The sequence below is a fragment of the Anopheles maculipalpis genome, chromosome 2RL, assembly GCF_943734695.1.
Source record: "Anopheles maculipalpis chromosome 2RL, idAnoMacuDA_375_x, whole genome shotgun sequence".
Classification (NCBI taxonomy): Eukaryota; Metazoa; Arthropoda; class Insecta; order Diptera; family Culicidae; genus Anopheles; species Anopheles maculipalpis.
This window is the reverse complement of record NC_064871.1, coordinates 13,024,485-13,040,736: the sequence shown is the minus strand read 5'-3', so window position 1 is coordinate 13,040,736 and position 16,252 is coordinate 13,024,485. Positions and strand designations below refer to the sequence as shown.

At 46.7% G+C, this 16,252-nt stretch overlaps 4 protein-coding genes and 1 non-coding gene across 6 annotated transcripts in view; 2 read left to right on the top strand and 3 right to left on the bottom strand.

The window, feature by feature from the left end:
- Positions 1 to 12,542, top strand: part of LOC126557756 (connectin-like) — a 378,559-nt gene extending 366,017 nt beyond the window's left edge. Inside the window, exon 4 of the mRNA XM_050213633.1 lies at positions 12,532 to 12,542. The gene's annotated coding sequence lies outside the window, so the exon portion shown is untranslated. The remainder of the gene's footprint in view (positions 1 to 12,531) is intronic.
- Trnad-guc (transfer RNA aspartic acid (anticodon GUC)) lies at positions 928 to 999 on the bottom strand. Its single transcript has one exon. It is a non-coding gene; the product is annotated as a tRNA-Asp (tRNA).
- On the bottom strand, positions 1,254 to 9,458 carry LOC126560102 (uncharacterized). Its single transcript, XM_050216264.1, has 10 exons — positions 9,410 to 9,458; positions 8,444 to 8,637; positions 7,180 to 8,368; positions 6,711 to 7,104; positions 6,414 to 6,633; positions 6,116 to 6,344; positions 5,067 to 6,043; positions 2,126 to 2,437; positions 1,823 to 2,063; positions 1,254 to 1,749 (listed from the first exon to the last, which is right to left on the bottom strand). Exons 1-10 carry the CDS (start codon positions 9,456 to 9,458, stop codon positions 1,271 to 1,273), a joined length of 4,284 nt encoding a protein of 1,427 aa, XP_050072221.1. The 3' UTR covers positions 1,254 to 1,270.
- On the top strand, positions 2,555 to 4,492 carry LOC126559900 (arginine kinase-like). The gene is made up of 3 exons (XM_050216067.1): positions 2,555 to 2,573; positions 2,989 to 4,008; positions 4,086 to 4,492. The coding sequence occupies exons 1-3, from the start codon at positions 2,555 to 2,557 to the stop codon at positions 4,490 to 4,492; spliced, it is 1,446 nt and encodes a 481-aa protein (XP_050072024.1).
- Positions 11,057 to 16,079, bottom strand: LOC126559033 (intron Large complex component GCFC2). Of its 2 annotated transcripts, XM_050215136.1 has the most exons (8): positions 15,721 to 16,070; positions 14,831 to 15,144; positions 13,496 to 13,754; positions 13,249 to 13,425; positions 12,450 to 13,172; positions 11,621 to 12,359; positions 11,215 to 11,538; positions 11,057 to 11,129 (listed from the first exon to the last, which is right to left on the bottom strand). In XM_050215136.1, the coding sequence occupies exons 1-8, from the start codon at positions 16,019 to 16,021 to the stop codon at positions 11,057 to 11,059; spliced, it is 2,910 nt and encodes a 969-aa protein (XP_050071093.1). In that variant the 5' UTR covers positions 16,022 to 16,070. The 2 variants fall into 2 exon arrangements, with proteins under 2 accessions (XP_050071093.1, XP_050071092.1); XM_050215135.1 differs by lacking the exons at positions 11,057 to 11,129; positions 11,215 to 11,538; positions 11,621 to 12,359; positions 12,450 to 13,172; positions 13,249 to 13,425 and having other exon boundaries at positions 13,644 to 13,754; positions 14,826 to 15,144; positions 15,721 to 16,079.
- Positions 16,080 to 16,252: the final 173 nt, after the last annotated feature.

The following is a 16,252-nucleotide window of genomic DNA, read 5'->3' as shown; positions in this document are numbered from 1 at the left end:
CCCACACATCTCATCTACTGTGTTCTGGAGCTTCTGGAGCTACGATTCGATTTGTTCGAATGAATGTTTGTCATACGCACTACTTCTATTACTTGCAACACAGGCCACGTGAACAAACAAGAAATGCTAAAGCATATACTATGCTTTAGATCGGAAAATGAAGAACGCAGAAATAATTTCTCTCATAATCTTGTACAATATACTTATATATAAGTTACAGTTCATTTCCTTAAGTTTAGCAATGTAATTATAGAAACATCCTGTTGTGAGAAGGAAAACGAAAGGTTCTATAATGATATAACGAGCAAACACAAATTAGCTGCAAATGTAAAATTGAAAATCAGCAGCTTTGCATGTAAAAAAAACACGAGGCCCGCGAATTACACACTCTGAGTTACATTCGGTTTATACTCGATTTTCGGTCTCGCGTAGTAAGAGATATTTGCGCATGCAAGTATCGTCGAATTTAGAAGGCGTCGCGCCGCACTACTATAATTTTTTCTCCGGTTGTACACATACACACACACACAATACACAATGCGAATGGGTAATTTTGCCTGTATGGGTACCAAACGCCCTCGTTATTAAATCTAAGAGTTAAGCATATTAAGAGTGTCTGTCTGTGTCGCGTATTTGATGAGATAAGAAAAGTAACTATTAGATTCGTGCAGTAAGTGCTAAAGGAAGGTAATAAATCGTGGATAAAATACCGAAAACCTGTGTTTTCTGGTGTAGTTTTGTTTTTCAATGTAGTTAATATTGTTCGTTAATAACTCCACAGTTTAGCTTTGCTGAAGAAAAACTAACTGGGTAGTAATTAAGCAAACAACTAAGTGAAAAAGAAATAAGTTAACTTGTTTTGTCGGTGTGGTGGAGTTGTAGTAAAGTTGGGTCGGGGTTGTAAAGTAAAAAAACGAATCTCCTCTCCTCCCCGACGGGGAATCGAACCCCGGTCTCCCGCGTGACAGGCGGGGATACTGACCACTATACTATCGAGGACCTTGCGGAGGGGTGAATTAATTGCGCAGTTCAAACACATCTAGTTACCCGCGAATTCGACTATGCGTGAATGTATTACTTTTGACCAACTCAACTTGATTGAAATTTTCATAAGCAAGTTATTTATATTTAATTTTATTTAAAGTCTTTTTTATTGCCTTCTACTATATTGTAACGTAGAAATAAGAAACTAATGCTTACATGCACTTGTAACCTAATGCATCCGGATGACAGATGATAATGTTCCCTTGCTCAGTCGAACGATCCTCTGCTACTCGCGATCACTGCACAAACCACACATCTGGCCCTTGTGTACGGTCGGCAGCAGTATGTTCACTATACCGGACGGTCCATACTGTACTACCGCTCCATTCAGTTGATTTTCCACCACCAGCACATCTTCCCGATCGATGTACACCCGAAAGTCGTAAAACTCGTCATCGGTTGGATACTGGTACACGATGTTGCGCAGATCGATCAGCTGCTCATCGTTTATGTTGACCGTCATGGTAGAGGAGGAGCTGCTACCGTTAGTGTTGACCGGTTCGTAGATCAAATAGTTACCCCCGGTGTAGATCTGCACACCCTTTTGGTCGTCCAGCACAAAGATAGCCATTTTGGGTGTGAGCGAACAGTCGGCGGTAAGTAGAAAACTGTCACGCACTCGATACTCATCCCGTACTTCATTCGTCAGCTCCAGAATACGGTCGTTAAACGTTGTCAGTTTGTTATGGATAAGGCTGCAAACACCTAAAGAGAATCAGAATTGAGAATTGTATTGTGGTTTTAAGCACAGAACAGGAACAGCTTGCTGCTAACTTACTCAGGAATCCGTACTCGATGCGTGATGTGTAGGAATGTTGCATCTTTACATTATGATAGAACCGCGATGGGAACCAAATAGTGCCACCGTTGATCTGTATCTCCGTATCGTTGGACCACTGCAGGACGCGTGCCTGTACATCGATATGGTCGGTCATGTTGAGGGTATGTACCCGTCCCGGTACAATCGCCGAAACGGCGTGATCCAAACGGTGTAACAACATATCAATCCAGGAGGGAAGCTGTTGGGGAACAAGAAAATTAACGTAAGATTTAAAATAAAGAATGAACTAGTCGGACATACCTTGCTGAATGTGAAACGCCCATCAAGACCGGTAACCGTTGTCAGTGGACTAAATCGTTCTGCTCGACATTCGCCAGAGAAGGGAGGTGGTGTAAGTCGTAGAATCTCTTTCGGACAGCTACGGTCCTTCGTGTCAAGGGCACGGTAGATACGCTCCACATAGTCCGGCAGATGGTAGGATACGTTGAATGCAATCCGTGGCTCTTTGGGACACTGTTTCGGGACCTTCGTCTCACCGAACACTACCTCGCCTGTGAGCTGGAAGGGCCGCTGCAGAAACACCAGTGGACGATAATCGGCCGAAAAACACATCTAGAAATATACATCCAACAAAAAAAAAATTATTGATACTTGGACATCCTTCCAGGGTGTATGGTGACGTGAGGATTTTCTGGTCACATTAAGGTAAAGCAACCAGTTTCTATTGCCATGGTAACGGAATTGTTTGGTTTTTGCCTGTTGGCTAGAGCCACTGCATAGCATACTGCACTATCCTTCGTGCCAGTGAGCACTTTCGCTTTTCTTTTTCTTGCTCACGTGCACCTTTTTCGCAACGAGCTCAGTAGACGTTGAAGTGCTGTGAATATCGTCATTCTAGGTGCAACCATCCAACGAGCAGGGTGTAACAATCGTTCGTTAAACTCGAAGCCGTGTAGATCTAAATTTGCAGTGAATTTTAAAGGATCCTTTGGAGTTAATTATACGCTAACACACTCGTACAAGTGTCACAGTTTGTCGCAAAAGAAGTGTGCGCCACGCAAGAATAAAAAAACCCCTACACTACTGCAAGAGGTCGACTGAAGTGGGTATAGAGAAAACACAATGGCTTCGGTAAGTGGAAATCCACAATTTGCATCGATTAGACATTGAACCCTCTTTCTGTGACTTTCATTTTCTCCTCGCACAGTTGGACCAAAAAAGGGAAGCGTTCCGAAAGTATCTCGAATCGGCGGGTGCTATCGATTGTCTTAGCAAGGCCCTTATCCGCCTGTACCAGGAAGAGCACAAGCCCGAAAATGCGTGCAAATTCATCCGCCAGGTGCTGTGTGAAAACTGTCCAACCGACGAACAGGTGGTGGAAAGTTTGGAAGAGCTCGCCCAAGCTCGCAAGCGTATCCAGCAGCTGGAGCGCGAAAATCGAGGACTCGTTCTGAACGTTCGTCGCACCGCAAGCGAAACCAATCTCGAGCTTGACAATGGCCTCCAACAGCTGACGGAAGATGAAGGGTGCAACTCATTGCTCAAGAAACATCTCACCCAGGAGCTGCTGGATACGCTGAAGGAGGTGAAAACACCAGCCTACAAATCGACACTCCTCGACTGTATTCAGTCTGGCTTAAAGCATCACGATTCGCACGTTGGACTGTACGCGGCAGATCCGATGGCGTACAGCATATTTGCAGATCTGTTTAATCCACTGATCGAAGAGTATCATGCGGGTTTCGGTGCGGCGGACAAACAGCCGGACCTTAGCTGGGGTGATGCGACCGAACTGGAGAATCCGGATCCCGAGGGTCAGTACGTTATATCGACACGTGTACGATGCGCTCGGTCAGTTGAAGGATTCCCATTCCATCCACGCATGCAGGAAGATCAGTACGAAGAAATTTACGAGAAGGTGCGTACGGCTGTGCAGGAACTGCCCGAAGAATTGCAGGGTGAACTGCACCTGCTCGAAACGCTCGACGCGAGCACTAAGTTGGAGTTGACCGAAGGACACTATCTATTCAAAGAGTGTGACCGGTTCCTGGATGAAGCTCAGGCCAATCGATTCTTCCCGGCGGGAAGAGCTATCTTTCTGAACGAAGCGAAAACGTTTGTGGTTTGGGTAAATGAAGAAGATCATTTGCGGATCATTTCCATGCAGGATGGTGCAGATATCGGTAAGTTCAACACTTTTTTTTTATAGCGCTGATATTTAGCCAATTTTGTACTAATGTCCCAACAACCCTTCACACAGCGCAAGTATATCAACGGTTCATTACCGCACTGGATACGCTAGACAATAAGATTCCCTTCCAACGGGACGAACGTCTCGGCTATCTTACCTTCTGTCCGACCAATCTCGGCACCGCTATACGTGCTTCGGTACATATTCGGCTACCGAAGCTGGGCAGTGATAAGGCCCGACTGGAGGAGGTGGCGGCTACTCACAATCTACAGATTCGCGGTGTGCACGGAGAGCACACGGAAACCGATGATGGTGTGCTGGATGTGTCCAACAAGCGACGCCTTGGCTTGACCGAGTTTGACGCCGTCAAGGAGATGGTGGACGGTGTGAAGGCATTGATCGAGCTGGAAAAAGAGCTGGAAGCTGGAGGAGGTGGTGCTGAAGTTCCCACCGAAGCAGAAGCTGCAGAGGAATAAACTGCACTTGCTGATGGCGCGAAATCTTACATGTTACGAATTGCAGTTTAGAGTTTAATTTACCTGTTACAAACTCATTCGCCTTGAGCTAGATAATCTGCTAGAGTACAATCAATGTTGGAATGCATAAACACCTGTTCGTTCGTAGACATTGACTGATGCTTTTGTTGCACTAGAAATATATCCAGTCATGCATTGCAAATAATCCAGAATCATATTTAAACAGCTTGAATATCAATTCTCGATTCATCCATCCATGCACAACAATGGAAAAATCCGAAACAAAGCCCGAACCTACCCTGGGTGGTATGCATATTTGCACCGATTGTCAACGACAAATGGCAAATTAAAAACAATTCGATTGTCGCCACACTGCGGAGAAATGCAATCTGTTCACCCCAGAATCCTCACGATGATGTCGCCCTGAAGGGTGCGCAAAAAATTGACCCATCTCTGATTGGGTTTAATTCAATTGAAAAACGAACGCGCACACTTCAGCATCTGTGTGTCCAGCGAGTCGCTACCATGGACCGAAAAAGATCTCCACGCCATTTTCCTCCCCATCACAACTTACCTTCCAGTTCGTGCTGTTCCATTCGTGGCGCGTTAGTGAGAAGAAGATCCGGGCCGCACGGTCACACTTGAAGTTGGTGTACTGCGACACGATATCCCACTTGTGCAGTACCTTCACCTCATCCCGGCTTCCCTCCAGTTTCGGGATCGTATGGGCCAGAATCAGATTTACGCGCAGTACTTCATTTTCCGGTACAGACGGTTGCTTGGAGTAGTTTTGCGTGTCCCACTTGAGCGTACCTTGGAGGAGCGTTTTTTGATCGTTAGCAATCAGCAGCGTCAGATGTTTGTCCCGTCCGATGTGGATTGTGTTGAGCTGAATCAGACTCACTATACGTAGCAAATTGTTGACGAGCGAAAATGGAGCCTTCGTTAGGACCTTCGCATTGTCCAGTATGTCCGTTTCGAGCATAAACATTACATTATCCTTGGTGTAGTCTTGATGCACCCTTGCCAGCAGCTGAATGCCCAGATCATCTATCCAATACCCGTACTTGGCTATATCTTCCTCTTTGGGTTCAAGAGTTTCCGCTGCATCAGAGTCCCCGTTTGTGGGCGTGTTACGCGTCCGGCTCTTGAGCGAGATACCGCTGGTCATGTTTTCCGGACGATAAAAGCTGTAGCTTATTGATTTGCCCGCAATGTCCCACACGATCTCATTGTTGACCGGTATGTACACCAGAAAGCCTTGCTCGCGTATGGTGGAATATTCCACATCGTTGATAGGATTGTAGCTGCGTATCTTTACCACCGCGTAGGAAGAGTACCGGATGTCGACCTGGTTGCTGCGTGCCACCTTGTCCATCAGCATCATCTGCTGCGTCGTGTTACCGCGTACCGTCGCCAGCACGGTGTTCTCGATCAGAATGTCTGCCGGTGTGCCCAGCAGCGTTGGGAGTGCGTACTTGATCATGAACGGACGCCGGACGATCTGCATATTAACGTGACTGTCCCTTAGCAGATTGATTCGATTGATGACTGCGAAATTTGAGGAATATCAGTACACGAAACCTATCTCTTATCTTTTCGTCAACTCATCACACTACTTACTGTTTCCATCGGTCAGATTGTGGAATGTCGTTTGATTCAGATGGTAACAGAGGACTGCTTTACCCTCAAACTGCACGATAAACTCAAAATGTAAAGGCGTTGGACTGATGGTGGATAGCTTCATCGATTTCAGAATACTGCTTAATCGATCCAACCTTAGATGGCTCGAGTTGAAGGTGGTCAAACGATTGATAACTGCGTCACTCAACCCACGTGCTTTAATGTACAGCTGTGGATGGAAGATACAAACATTATTTTTTAACATGTTAAAACCGAACACTACTTCCCTAAATCATACCCCTAGCTGGCCGGTAAATCTTCCGAGCGCTTCCGTATCGAACTTCAGGGACGCTATCATTGGTAGATCGGTTTGATGACTTCCAATCAGCATCGTCTGTAGCATTGAACCGATGTGGAACTTACGATCACGATAATCAAACAGATAGTTTCCGGTGACCCAATATTTTGGTGCCGGTGCATCCGGTAGTTGTCGCGTCATGTACGCGAGTAGCAATTTACTGGAAAGATGGAAATTTGTGGATTATTTTGAGCCTATCAAAATGTTAAGAAAAAGCCCTCAGAATAGGGTCCTTACAGATGTTGGTAGCATGGATAGGTCGTTTCGGAGATGCTTAGTACGGTGGTGCGATAGAAGTTGATCATGTGTGGATCATTTTCCGTCTTAATCACACTGTACAGTCCAAGCAATCGACCGGGCGTTGGATTCGAAAACAGTAACATCGTAAATGCGGCCACACGCAGCTGCAACGGGCTAGTGCGCGAGTGAAAGATTGGCCAGTAGGTTTCGTACACTTGGTTCGGACGCAAGTGAGCCGTCGGCAGCAGTGCCAACATAGCCAAAAAGCGTATGTCGGTGTTTTGTGGGTAGTTTGCGCGAATAATTGGATCTAAATATTCGGCCACATTTTCCAGCTGAAGATTGCCCAACCCTTCCAGATATAGCATCTGCTGCTCGTACTCGAAGCTATCTGTAGTGGTAAAAAAAAATCGTAGAAACATTCAGGATGCTACCACAGAAGGAAAAGATGCTTCCGCAAACTTACTCAAGAATAGATCGAAGTACATTTTGACGTACTTTTCGAACGTGTCTGCCGTCAATTTACCCGCCACGAACGTGTTGTAGATCATGGTGGCGTAACTCAGCACGGCCGCATGCTTAATGTCTGGCCGATCGGCACCAACTTCCAGGAACACTTCACACTCCTTTACCAGCTCCTGTGATGGTTCCGCCATGTAAAACGGTAGTGAGATCAGCAACTGTACTGCCGTCATCGGATTCACCTGCTTGTTCATGATCAGATCACGCGTCAACAGTATCGTAGAGGTCGTCCCGGTACGTGGTACAATCTCTAGGAAAATGTTCCGTGCCGTTTCCTGCCGATAGGACGTACCGAGATCAATCTCTTCGTACAGCTGCTTAAGCGTTTCCAGATCCATAGTACCCATTAGACGAATAATCTCCGATACCGTCTCGTCGTACGGTTCCTTCAGCTTATTGTCCACCGTTTCGAGATTGTCCGCCATTGCATTGAGTAAGCTGGCCGTACGCTTTATAAGCCTTTCTTTAGATTTTGGACTACGGCCACCGGTCGCCTCCAGATCGGGACTGTCGAACAGAATCGGACTAAACAGTAGTGCCATTCCATTAACAATGTCCACCACCGGGCGGCCAGGTGTATCATCCAACACCTGATGATTTTCGTACCGCAAAACCACACGCGAATACAAGAACTGTGGATAGTAAGACTCCAGCGTACGAATGTTGGTACGCATCGTACCATCCAACTCTGTCAGCATATAGCGGTAGGATTCAATTTTACGCAGCTTGTAGTTAGCGATGCGGGACGTAATCGCTTGCGGTTGCTTGTTCGGGATGCAGTGGTTCTGGGGGATGTTGCTGCGCGTCAGATAGATCGCACCACGATAGATCGTACACCGGTCCATGCCGTACGTTTTCGAGATCTCGTACACGTTCGATTTGTTCACGACAAAGTACTCGGTCGGACAGCTGCCAAAGATACCCTGTTCGTCGACGACGTACGCACCGGGTCCATCACCATGGGCCTGCAGCAGCGAGGCCAGTGCACGCTTGATGTTCGCCGACCAGATCGGTTCGTTCAGCTTGAACTGGATGCTTAGGATCGTATCGTTTGCGATCGCTATACGGAACGGTTCCAGGAGCGCAGACACATCACCTTCACTTTGTGGGATGTGATGGCGATCAAGCTCGATCTGTCCGTTTTTTTTTTCGAGAATGGGAGAATGAACACTACTTACGCTTACAAATGGGAACTTTTAGTTACTTACTTGAGCAGCAAGATTTTTCGCATCGTAGCGATGCACTCGCAGGTAACCATTAAGGTACCACATATAGTTATCGGTCGCATGTACATCCGGTACGAGTGTGACGTCCGTTTCTAGCCGATACCGGATGTTGTAGTTTAGGGGAAAGATATCGAACGCACCGGTGCGATCGATAAGAAGTGGCAGCATGAGCAGCACTGGAATAGGGCGAAAGGATCTGTAGTTTAGACTTGAGACTCTACTGATATCGTTGGATTAGGTGTATTGTAAAGGTTAGGTCTCAAACTTTTAAATTGGATAGAGGTGTCTAGATTGTGTTGAAATCTTATTAGACACCGACCCAACGATCTCAATGCGAACGCAACCTTTTTTAGAGAAAAACATTTCAACTCATAATAACAATTCCGCAAATAAAACAAAACTTTCTCCAGCAGAAATTCCATAGGGGGCAATGAAATGGCAAACCATCCACTCTCCTGATAAGAATCCTCTTTTTACTGGAATCTGATGCAGGATGACGCATAGACTATAGACCTCCAACGTAAGTGTCTCGTTCGCTCGTGCCTAACTTTCAATCAGTTTCCCGGTGCCCAATAAGAGCTCCTGTTACTCCGTTACGCTGCTGGTAGCCGGCGTAATTAAACGATGCCAAAGGTCAACAATGATCACGATCACGAGACTGGCTGGCAAGATGGGCGCGAAGCAGGAAAAAATAATCCGAAAAGCTTCACTACTATCATCAACATTTCTTTTTGCTTCGGAAATTCTTGTAGCAGCACCGCCTCTCGGAACGTTGTGCAAATGCATTCCCCATCCCAAGAATTCCAGTGACCGTAAAGCGATAAGGTCACTATCGCCGAACACGTAACGAACTGCGCGGGCTGACCGGGTGCCCGGGTTTTCGGGCTTGGTCCACATTGAGCCTGGGAACTCGTGCTTATCTTAAGAATTTCGGAAGTAGCTACTAACCCCACACTAGCAGCACCGGAAGTCGGCGATTGGATGGAGCCATGCCCATCCTAACAGATAGTTGTTACTACACTTGTCGAACACGATCACTGTTTAAAGAGTACTACTACTACTGATCACAAACTGAGACACTGTATTAGAGTAGCAAATGATGGATTAGACACACACTCGGCAACTGCATCACCGAACAATACTCGCACAAAGATAATCCCACCAGCAAACGTTCACAACTGATGCCACACTGCTTTGCCGGTTGCGATCACTCCGAACTGGACGATAGTCGCGACATAACTGACAACCAGCATCGATCGCCGTGGTTATATCCAGCTCTGGTCCTAGGACACCCGAGACGGTTTGTGTCAATTGACCAATCTCGATCGTCGTCGATCGGCGCTAGCAAAAGGCCACTTAACCGCCACTACTGGTGATCGGTGACGTCGTGACCCTCCGGGGTCAGGCAGCCGCGGCTAAAGATCGCGTTCGTTCGTTCAGCCTGGGATTCAGCTTGTGCTCTCAGCGAACGCAACGGAACAACTGACTTCACTGTAGCACGAGCGGCCTGCATCCAGCAGAAGCGCGGTCCTGGAACTGAACGCAAACGACCAAAACTCATCGTGGGGGTTGTTTTAAATGGCTAAATACTCCGAAACGCTGATAAGGTCTTTTTGTCTGTTCCTCTTTCTGGTCGGCTACACTTCATCTGGGTGTTCTCGGTGGTACAATCGCGCAAAACTCTTGTTGACCCACCGCGCCGCCGTTGATGAATGATGATGCAACCGAAAGAAATGTATAAGGAACATGTTTGAAACGAAACGAAAAGAGAATGGGAATTGGTCAATGCAATCGCACTTGTTGCGAGGATCTCGTGATCTCCGTAGAACCATCCGCGAGTCGATAAAAAGAGGGATGCTATTTTTAGGATGGGTTGCCTTTCAATCCGACCGTGTTATGTGCATCACAAGGACGACATCAAGAATTGATGGTAGGAAGGAGTAGGCAATCTGGAGGGCAAAAATGACATCATCAGCGTTCGTTGCTTGTTTCCGTACATTGCAGTTGATTAAAACCATTTAACAGTCTTGGGGCCCTTATTTTGGGCTAAGTGGTGTGCTTCTTCCTTTTGCTTTGGGTACGATTATTAGCGAAAATGGTCAGGATACATGCTAAATGTTCATCGGAGCGGTTATGATGCTAACTGGGACATAAATTGCAGACAGGATAACAAAATCACATATATTTGTGTCGTTCTTTCGATGTGGTGAATTTCAGGGAGCAAAATAATTAGAGACATGTACTCCAGACAATTACTCTAAATTATACAAGTTGCGTCGACTTATCACAATGGATTCACTGAGTTGGTCATGCAATGAGAAAGGAGCCAAACGATTCGTGTTTAGAATGATCTAACTTATCTGGTTGAAGGTCAACTTTCTTCTTTCTAACGAATTTTTCGGAATCCTTTCGATTGATGGGGGTTAATCTTGCTATTACTCTTACTGTTACTGTTTCCATTCATTCAAAACGATCCGTAGTACTTTATTTCCTTAAGAACATATCATATTAGAAACATTGTTCGAAAATCGACACTTGCATTCGGATATATGTATATGTATGTAGCAATAAAATCTTTCCTTAACACGCTAGAGCTCACAATACCGTTGAAGACGTTGAAACCACATGCAGGCTTGTTAGAATTTTGCGAATCTGTTCGGCTAGTTCTCTGGAAGGAGTGAATATATGTGTTAGGATTTTTAAAAATATGTGTTGCAAACCATCAAGGCTCTAGGCCACCACAGAGGACTTACCCATTCGGAGGGATGGCAGGATCTAGTTGAGATTGCAAATGTCGCAGCATACTGATAAACTGATCCATGCTCTGCACAACCGACGCACCCGGGCTAAGCCAAACGCGTGGCAAGGTGTACACGATGGTCGAAGCTTTCGCGATCGCGTCCACCGGTGAGCAGACACGCATCCCGTTCAATAGATATCGATTCAGCAGTGATCCGATCGCGAGCTCTTTTAGTGCTGCATCGGCCAAAATGCCTTGCCAGCTGGTGATGTTGCGCAGTAGCTTCAAACCGCTACAGAACTGCCGTTGAAAGAAAGACGATTTGGCCTCTTGCGCTCTAGGAAGATGATAGAAAATATTGGGGTAAATCATTAAAAATATAAGAGTGATACCGTACTATAAATGCTCCGGATACTTACTGTTTGGGAAATATTGGAATAAACACATCGTTATCGATCGACTGCTTAAGCTTGTCGAGTATCGCTTGGAAGAGCACCCGAAGCGGTTTGCACGTAATCTTGAGCGATGGGTAATCGCGCACGAATCGTTTCAGTAGCCGTACCAACCGGAACGTTTGCGTCGTGGACAGCGGATCCCAGTACTGCTCGACCAGCGCCGTCAACTTGGGCAGGAATATTTTCTCCACCAGCGTCGGTATGAGCCGCACGTCCGGATCCGCTGCCAGCGACGCCTCCGTCGTAGCCGAACAACCGTACTGAGCGACCGTGCGGTACCATCGTTCATTCTCCAGCTCTACCAACGCGTCCATCGTCAGCGGATTCCAGCTGACGTGTTCGAGCCGGATCAGCGGGGCAAGAACTTTCGGCAGGCAAAGGCTCACGTAAGCGTCACTATACGCGTGCATATCGTGCTGACGCCACTGCTCGAACCGTTCCAATATTCCCGCCACCTCACCGTATTCTTCTGCCGCGTCCACAAACACTTCCCGCGCTTCCAGCTCGATCGCTTGCAGTGCGGAACGGTAGCGAGCTGCTTCCATGTCCGGGATTTCGTCATCACTGGACATACCGTCAAAGTGACTGTCGGACGTTTCATTCTTTTCTCTATCCCGGCGACGGCGTGTACGCCGTCCTTCACGTTCTGCCGCTCGCCGAACACGTTCCTGATCCTCTGGTCCACCAGTACGCTTGGCCGGTTCTATTCGAAGGATGACAACAAAAAAAAAAAAAAAAAAGAGATGAAATTTTCACAATCTTATTCAACGCCGTTTACCCTTTAGTTACTTACTGTTTGCGTCGGTCACTTCCTTCACCTGGTCGCGCATATCCTGCCGACGACGTTCAATTAGCATGCTCGAATGTTTCCCGAGTAGCGTGAGCGCTTTTTGCTCGAGTGCCGTCACCAGCGGTACCTTTTCATTTAAACATTCCACCAAGTCGGACACGTAACAGCGAAACTCTTGATAGAACCGATACTTGGCCGCAGCAATCGGCGCCTTTTGCTCGCACGATATATGATCCATCTGGAGCAGTTTGATTTCTTGCGTAATTTGCATAATATCTTCGTCGTGTTTCCGGTTCAACTCGGCCGTCGTTCGATGTCGTTCTGTTAGCTGTGCAAGAATCTGTTGTGGCATCCGGGGACCGCTCGGTTTCGGGTCGGATGTTTTTGTCCCACCAATACCACTGCCTGGTGGGGCATTCGATCGCTTGTTGCTACCAGTAGTAGTAGTAGTAGTAGTAGTAGTGCCGGACAGTCGGATACCACTGGACGCTGCATAGGCTTTCTCGAGCAGGGCCGCTGTTGATAGGGCACTATCAACCCGTTGCTGATCATCCATCAGTATGGCCGACTTGTTTTGGAACGTTTGGCTGAAGTTGTTACCGATTAAGTACTGTGAGATGACGGATTCTTGCTGTGCCGATACGAGCTGAGCGCCGGTAACGCCTTTGCGAATTTGTTGATTTTCCCATTCCTTCGTTTCTACGTCGGAATCCTCCGCATCCGAGTCTGCAGATGGGGAAAATGTAAGCGTAAATTATCGAGCGAAAGGGTCCTAAGGTGGACTCTTTTTTACAACAGTTACCTTCACGCTGTACGGCATAAAACTGTTCCCGCCGTTCTTCACGCTCTTTGGCACCGGTTATAGCGGACATGTCGATTCGATCGTCATCCTCATCCGAACCGTCACCGTCTCCGTCTTCTTGTACGGTTCGCTTTTTAGTTTTCTCTTCCTTCGGTTCCTCTACCGGTATGAATTCACCTGCAGAATAGATAGCACATCCGGACAATAAGTGATTTTCCCCCCTCATGCCGTGTCCATCTTTACGTACCTTGCTCGCGTGCCTTCTGGCGTTGCTTGCGAGCGGCATGAATCATGGCCGCATCCGGTATGACACCGTTCTCCAGACACACCTTAAAGTTGTCCTGCGGTTTCGCAAACCGGTGATGGTGATGCTGCTGCATCCGTCCACCATCGGGCTCTTCCTTCTCGTACGTTTCATCCTCCGAGGACATATCGTTCCGTCCGGCACACAGTGCTGCCCGGCCGTTTAGTATCATATTCTCCGGATCCGATTTCTTGACCACCAGCTTCGTGTATGCATTTTGGGGAGGGAGGAAGGAGGCAAGCCAAGAACCGGGAGGGAACGCAAAAAATGGAGATTAACAAGTATTAGAAGAAATCTTAAAATGGCCACCGTTTTTCTTGTGTTCTTCTTTTTGCTGGCGCTGATTCTGAGATGCACAATAAGGGTTGAGAAAAAACGGAGGTGGCGCAGAAGATTGCAAAAGGGGTGGAGGGGAAGGAGGGGTTTGGAAAAGCGGTGCAAAATTATCCTTTGCCAATATATGTATGCTTCTCGATACACACACACACACACACACAGAGGTATTTTTGCTTGGCTCTTTTTTGTCTCTGCCTGACAATCGCGTCGTTGGTGAGAGGATTGAGCATGGAACGGTACTACGGTGCGATGCGCTCTGGTGCATTTAGAGGGAAAATAGGTTTCTTACAGGGTTTAAATCCACGTATTGGAACATTTGAATCATTCAGTTAAATTTTTCGATGGTGAAATATTATAAGGTTCCAATTGAATATTGATCGAATTACTGCTACTTAAAGACAAAGCTAAACAAAGAGCTCAGTTAGTGCAACATTCTACTATATATTTGAAACATTCCCTCAAATGTTTCTACAGCTCCATCACATGGATGGAAACCCTGAAGAGCATTGATTCACAAATGTATGACCGCCGCAATTTAGCGACACTTCTCATAGAACTGATTTTCCGCCAAAAAAAAAAAAACCACAGCTACTCCAATATTAAAAACTTAATTCCCAAAACTTCAATTACTAAACGAATCCGATACGTGTGTTTTACCAATCAATCTAGCGCGATGTGCTGAATACCTTCGCAAGGGTCTCAACTGAATGAAAGCTAGGAACAGGGAACACATTGAACCAGAAAACCATAAAAAGATATGCAAACAGAACCGAATACGAAGCATTTCTTGTTTTCGCTTGATCCTAATCTTCTTCTGGTATGATTCGATCGCGAATTTTTTGACTTTGAGTTTGTTTTTCGAAACGAACTATTAAAAAATGTAGTTTTAAATACAACTTAAAAGAAAAAGAGTAGTAGAAAATTGAATAATAATAACCTTACCACAAAGTCGTCTGTGCGTATTTCTGTTTGGATATTAGAGCTAGAATTTTCACACTTTTCTCTTTTTATCTTATCATTACTGTCGTTGCCGCACGACCCCGTGACCGTTGGTGGCGAAGATGAAACGTGCTGCTGCTGCTGCTTTCGGGGAGCATTCGTCGGTTTGCCCTGGTCCGCACCGTATCCGGCCTGTTGGCTCGTCGACGTGCCATTGCTCTTCTCCATGTGCCGCTTCCGGCGCCGTTCCTTGTCGAGCGTTTTCATCACCTTCTTGCTGTGGGAGGACTTTTTCACTTGGAATACTTCGCCCTCCTCTGCGAACGATCGGCGGAACGGGGCAGTTAACGGATACGATGGCACCCCCGATACGGGAATTGAAAATAAAAAGAGAAGAAGAAAAGAAAAAAAGACGAACGGGAAAATGTGCCATTAAATGAGTTCCTGGGCTAGGGCTGGAGGAGGTTTGGGAAACGCCGGACGGTATAACCGATGTGAACCAGACTGTGCACACGAAAAAGGGATTCCCTAGTGACACGGTCAGGACACTTTTTTTGGCTTTGCAAATTGGCACACGGGAATAATCACTGAATAATTTCGTTTGCTTCTTCTACCCTCTAGACCGGGGCCGCCGTCAAACACATTTCTGCCCGTGCCAGTAGCGGTTTTCGAGGGGCCCGGCTCTTCCTCTTCCGGGCCTGCTCCGTGCAGCAACATATTGGTGATAAACTTTTCATTTTCTTTTCTTCTGCAAACTAATTGCGCGTGGAAGAGGGGGGTGCGATCACTTTGGCCAGCCGATGGCGGTGACCATTCTTCATTATTTTCTCTCTCACTTTCGTGAACTTTTTTTTTTCTTAGATCAAAGGACTAAAATAGATGTTTTTTGTTACCTTCGTCGTCGAAACTAAGCAAAGAGGGTTTGGTGTTCGGTATCGCTTTCAGCGAACCCTTAGTGGAAGATTCCGCACGATGTTCTTTTCGCTTGCGGTGTTCTGAGGCCACCGCAGGACCTTCCGGTGCCGGATCCGTGTCCATCGGTATTGGACGACTGTTGTCGCCGCCATTATCGCTGCTGTTACCGTGCGGGGCCGTATCCTTGCTCGCTGCGTTATGATTTTCTTCGTCCTCATCGTCGTAGCCACTAAAAACGCGCCGCTGGATGGGTTTTTTTGGTTTTCGGAAAAGCGACATCGCTTTGCCTGTCGTCGTTTTCGTGACCCCGTGTGCGTGCGTGCGTGTGTAAGTGATGTTGTTGTGTTGCGCTGATGTGTTTGAGGTGCGTTTTACGAGTATTGCCGGAGTTGCACCATTTCACTAGCTTGTTGTACACAGTGTGGAAGCACGATCCTTGCAAGAACTACACTTTTTACTGGTTAGAATGCACAATTAGAAAGAAAAATTGAATCAAAACACGCCAGACGG

Coding starts and splice junctions, on each gene's coding strand:
- LOC126559900 (XM_050216067.1), top strand. Junction 4,009..4,085: donor GCAGGATGGTGCAGATATCG/GTAAGTTCAACA, acceptor CCCTTCACACAG/CGCAAGTATATCAACGGTTC.
- LOC126560102 (XM_050216264.1), bottom strand. CDS start 9,458: ATGGGCATGGCTCCATCCAATCGCCGACTTCCGGTGCTGCTAGTGTGG. Junction 6,044..6,115: donor CAATCTGACCGATGGAAACA/GTAAGTAGTGTG, acceptor CAAATTTCGCAG/TCATCAATCGAATCAATCTG. Junction 2,064..2,125: donor GGCGTTTCACATTCAGCAAG/GTATGTCCGACT, acceptor GTTCCCCAACAG/CTTCCCTCCTGGATTGATAT.
- LOC126559033 (XM_050215136.1), bottom strand. CDS start 16,021: ATGTCGCTTTTCCGAAAACCAAAAAAACCCATCCAGCGGCGCGTTTTT. Junction 13,426..13,495: donor CCAGAAGGCACGCGAGCAAG/GTACGTAAAGAT, acceptor TCTATTCTGCAG/GTGAATTCATACCGGTAGAG. Junction 13,173..13,248: donor TTATGCCGTACAGCGTGAAG/GTAACTGTTGTA, acceptor CCCCATCTGCAG/ACTCGGATGCGGAGGATTCC.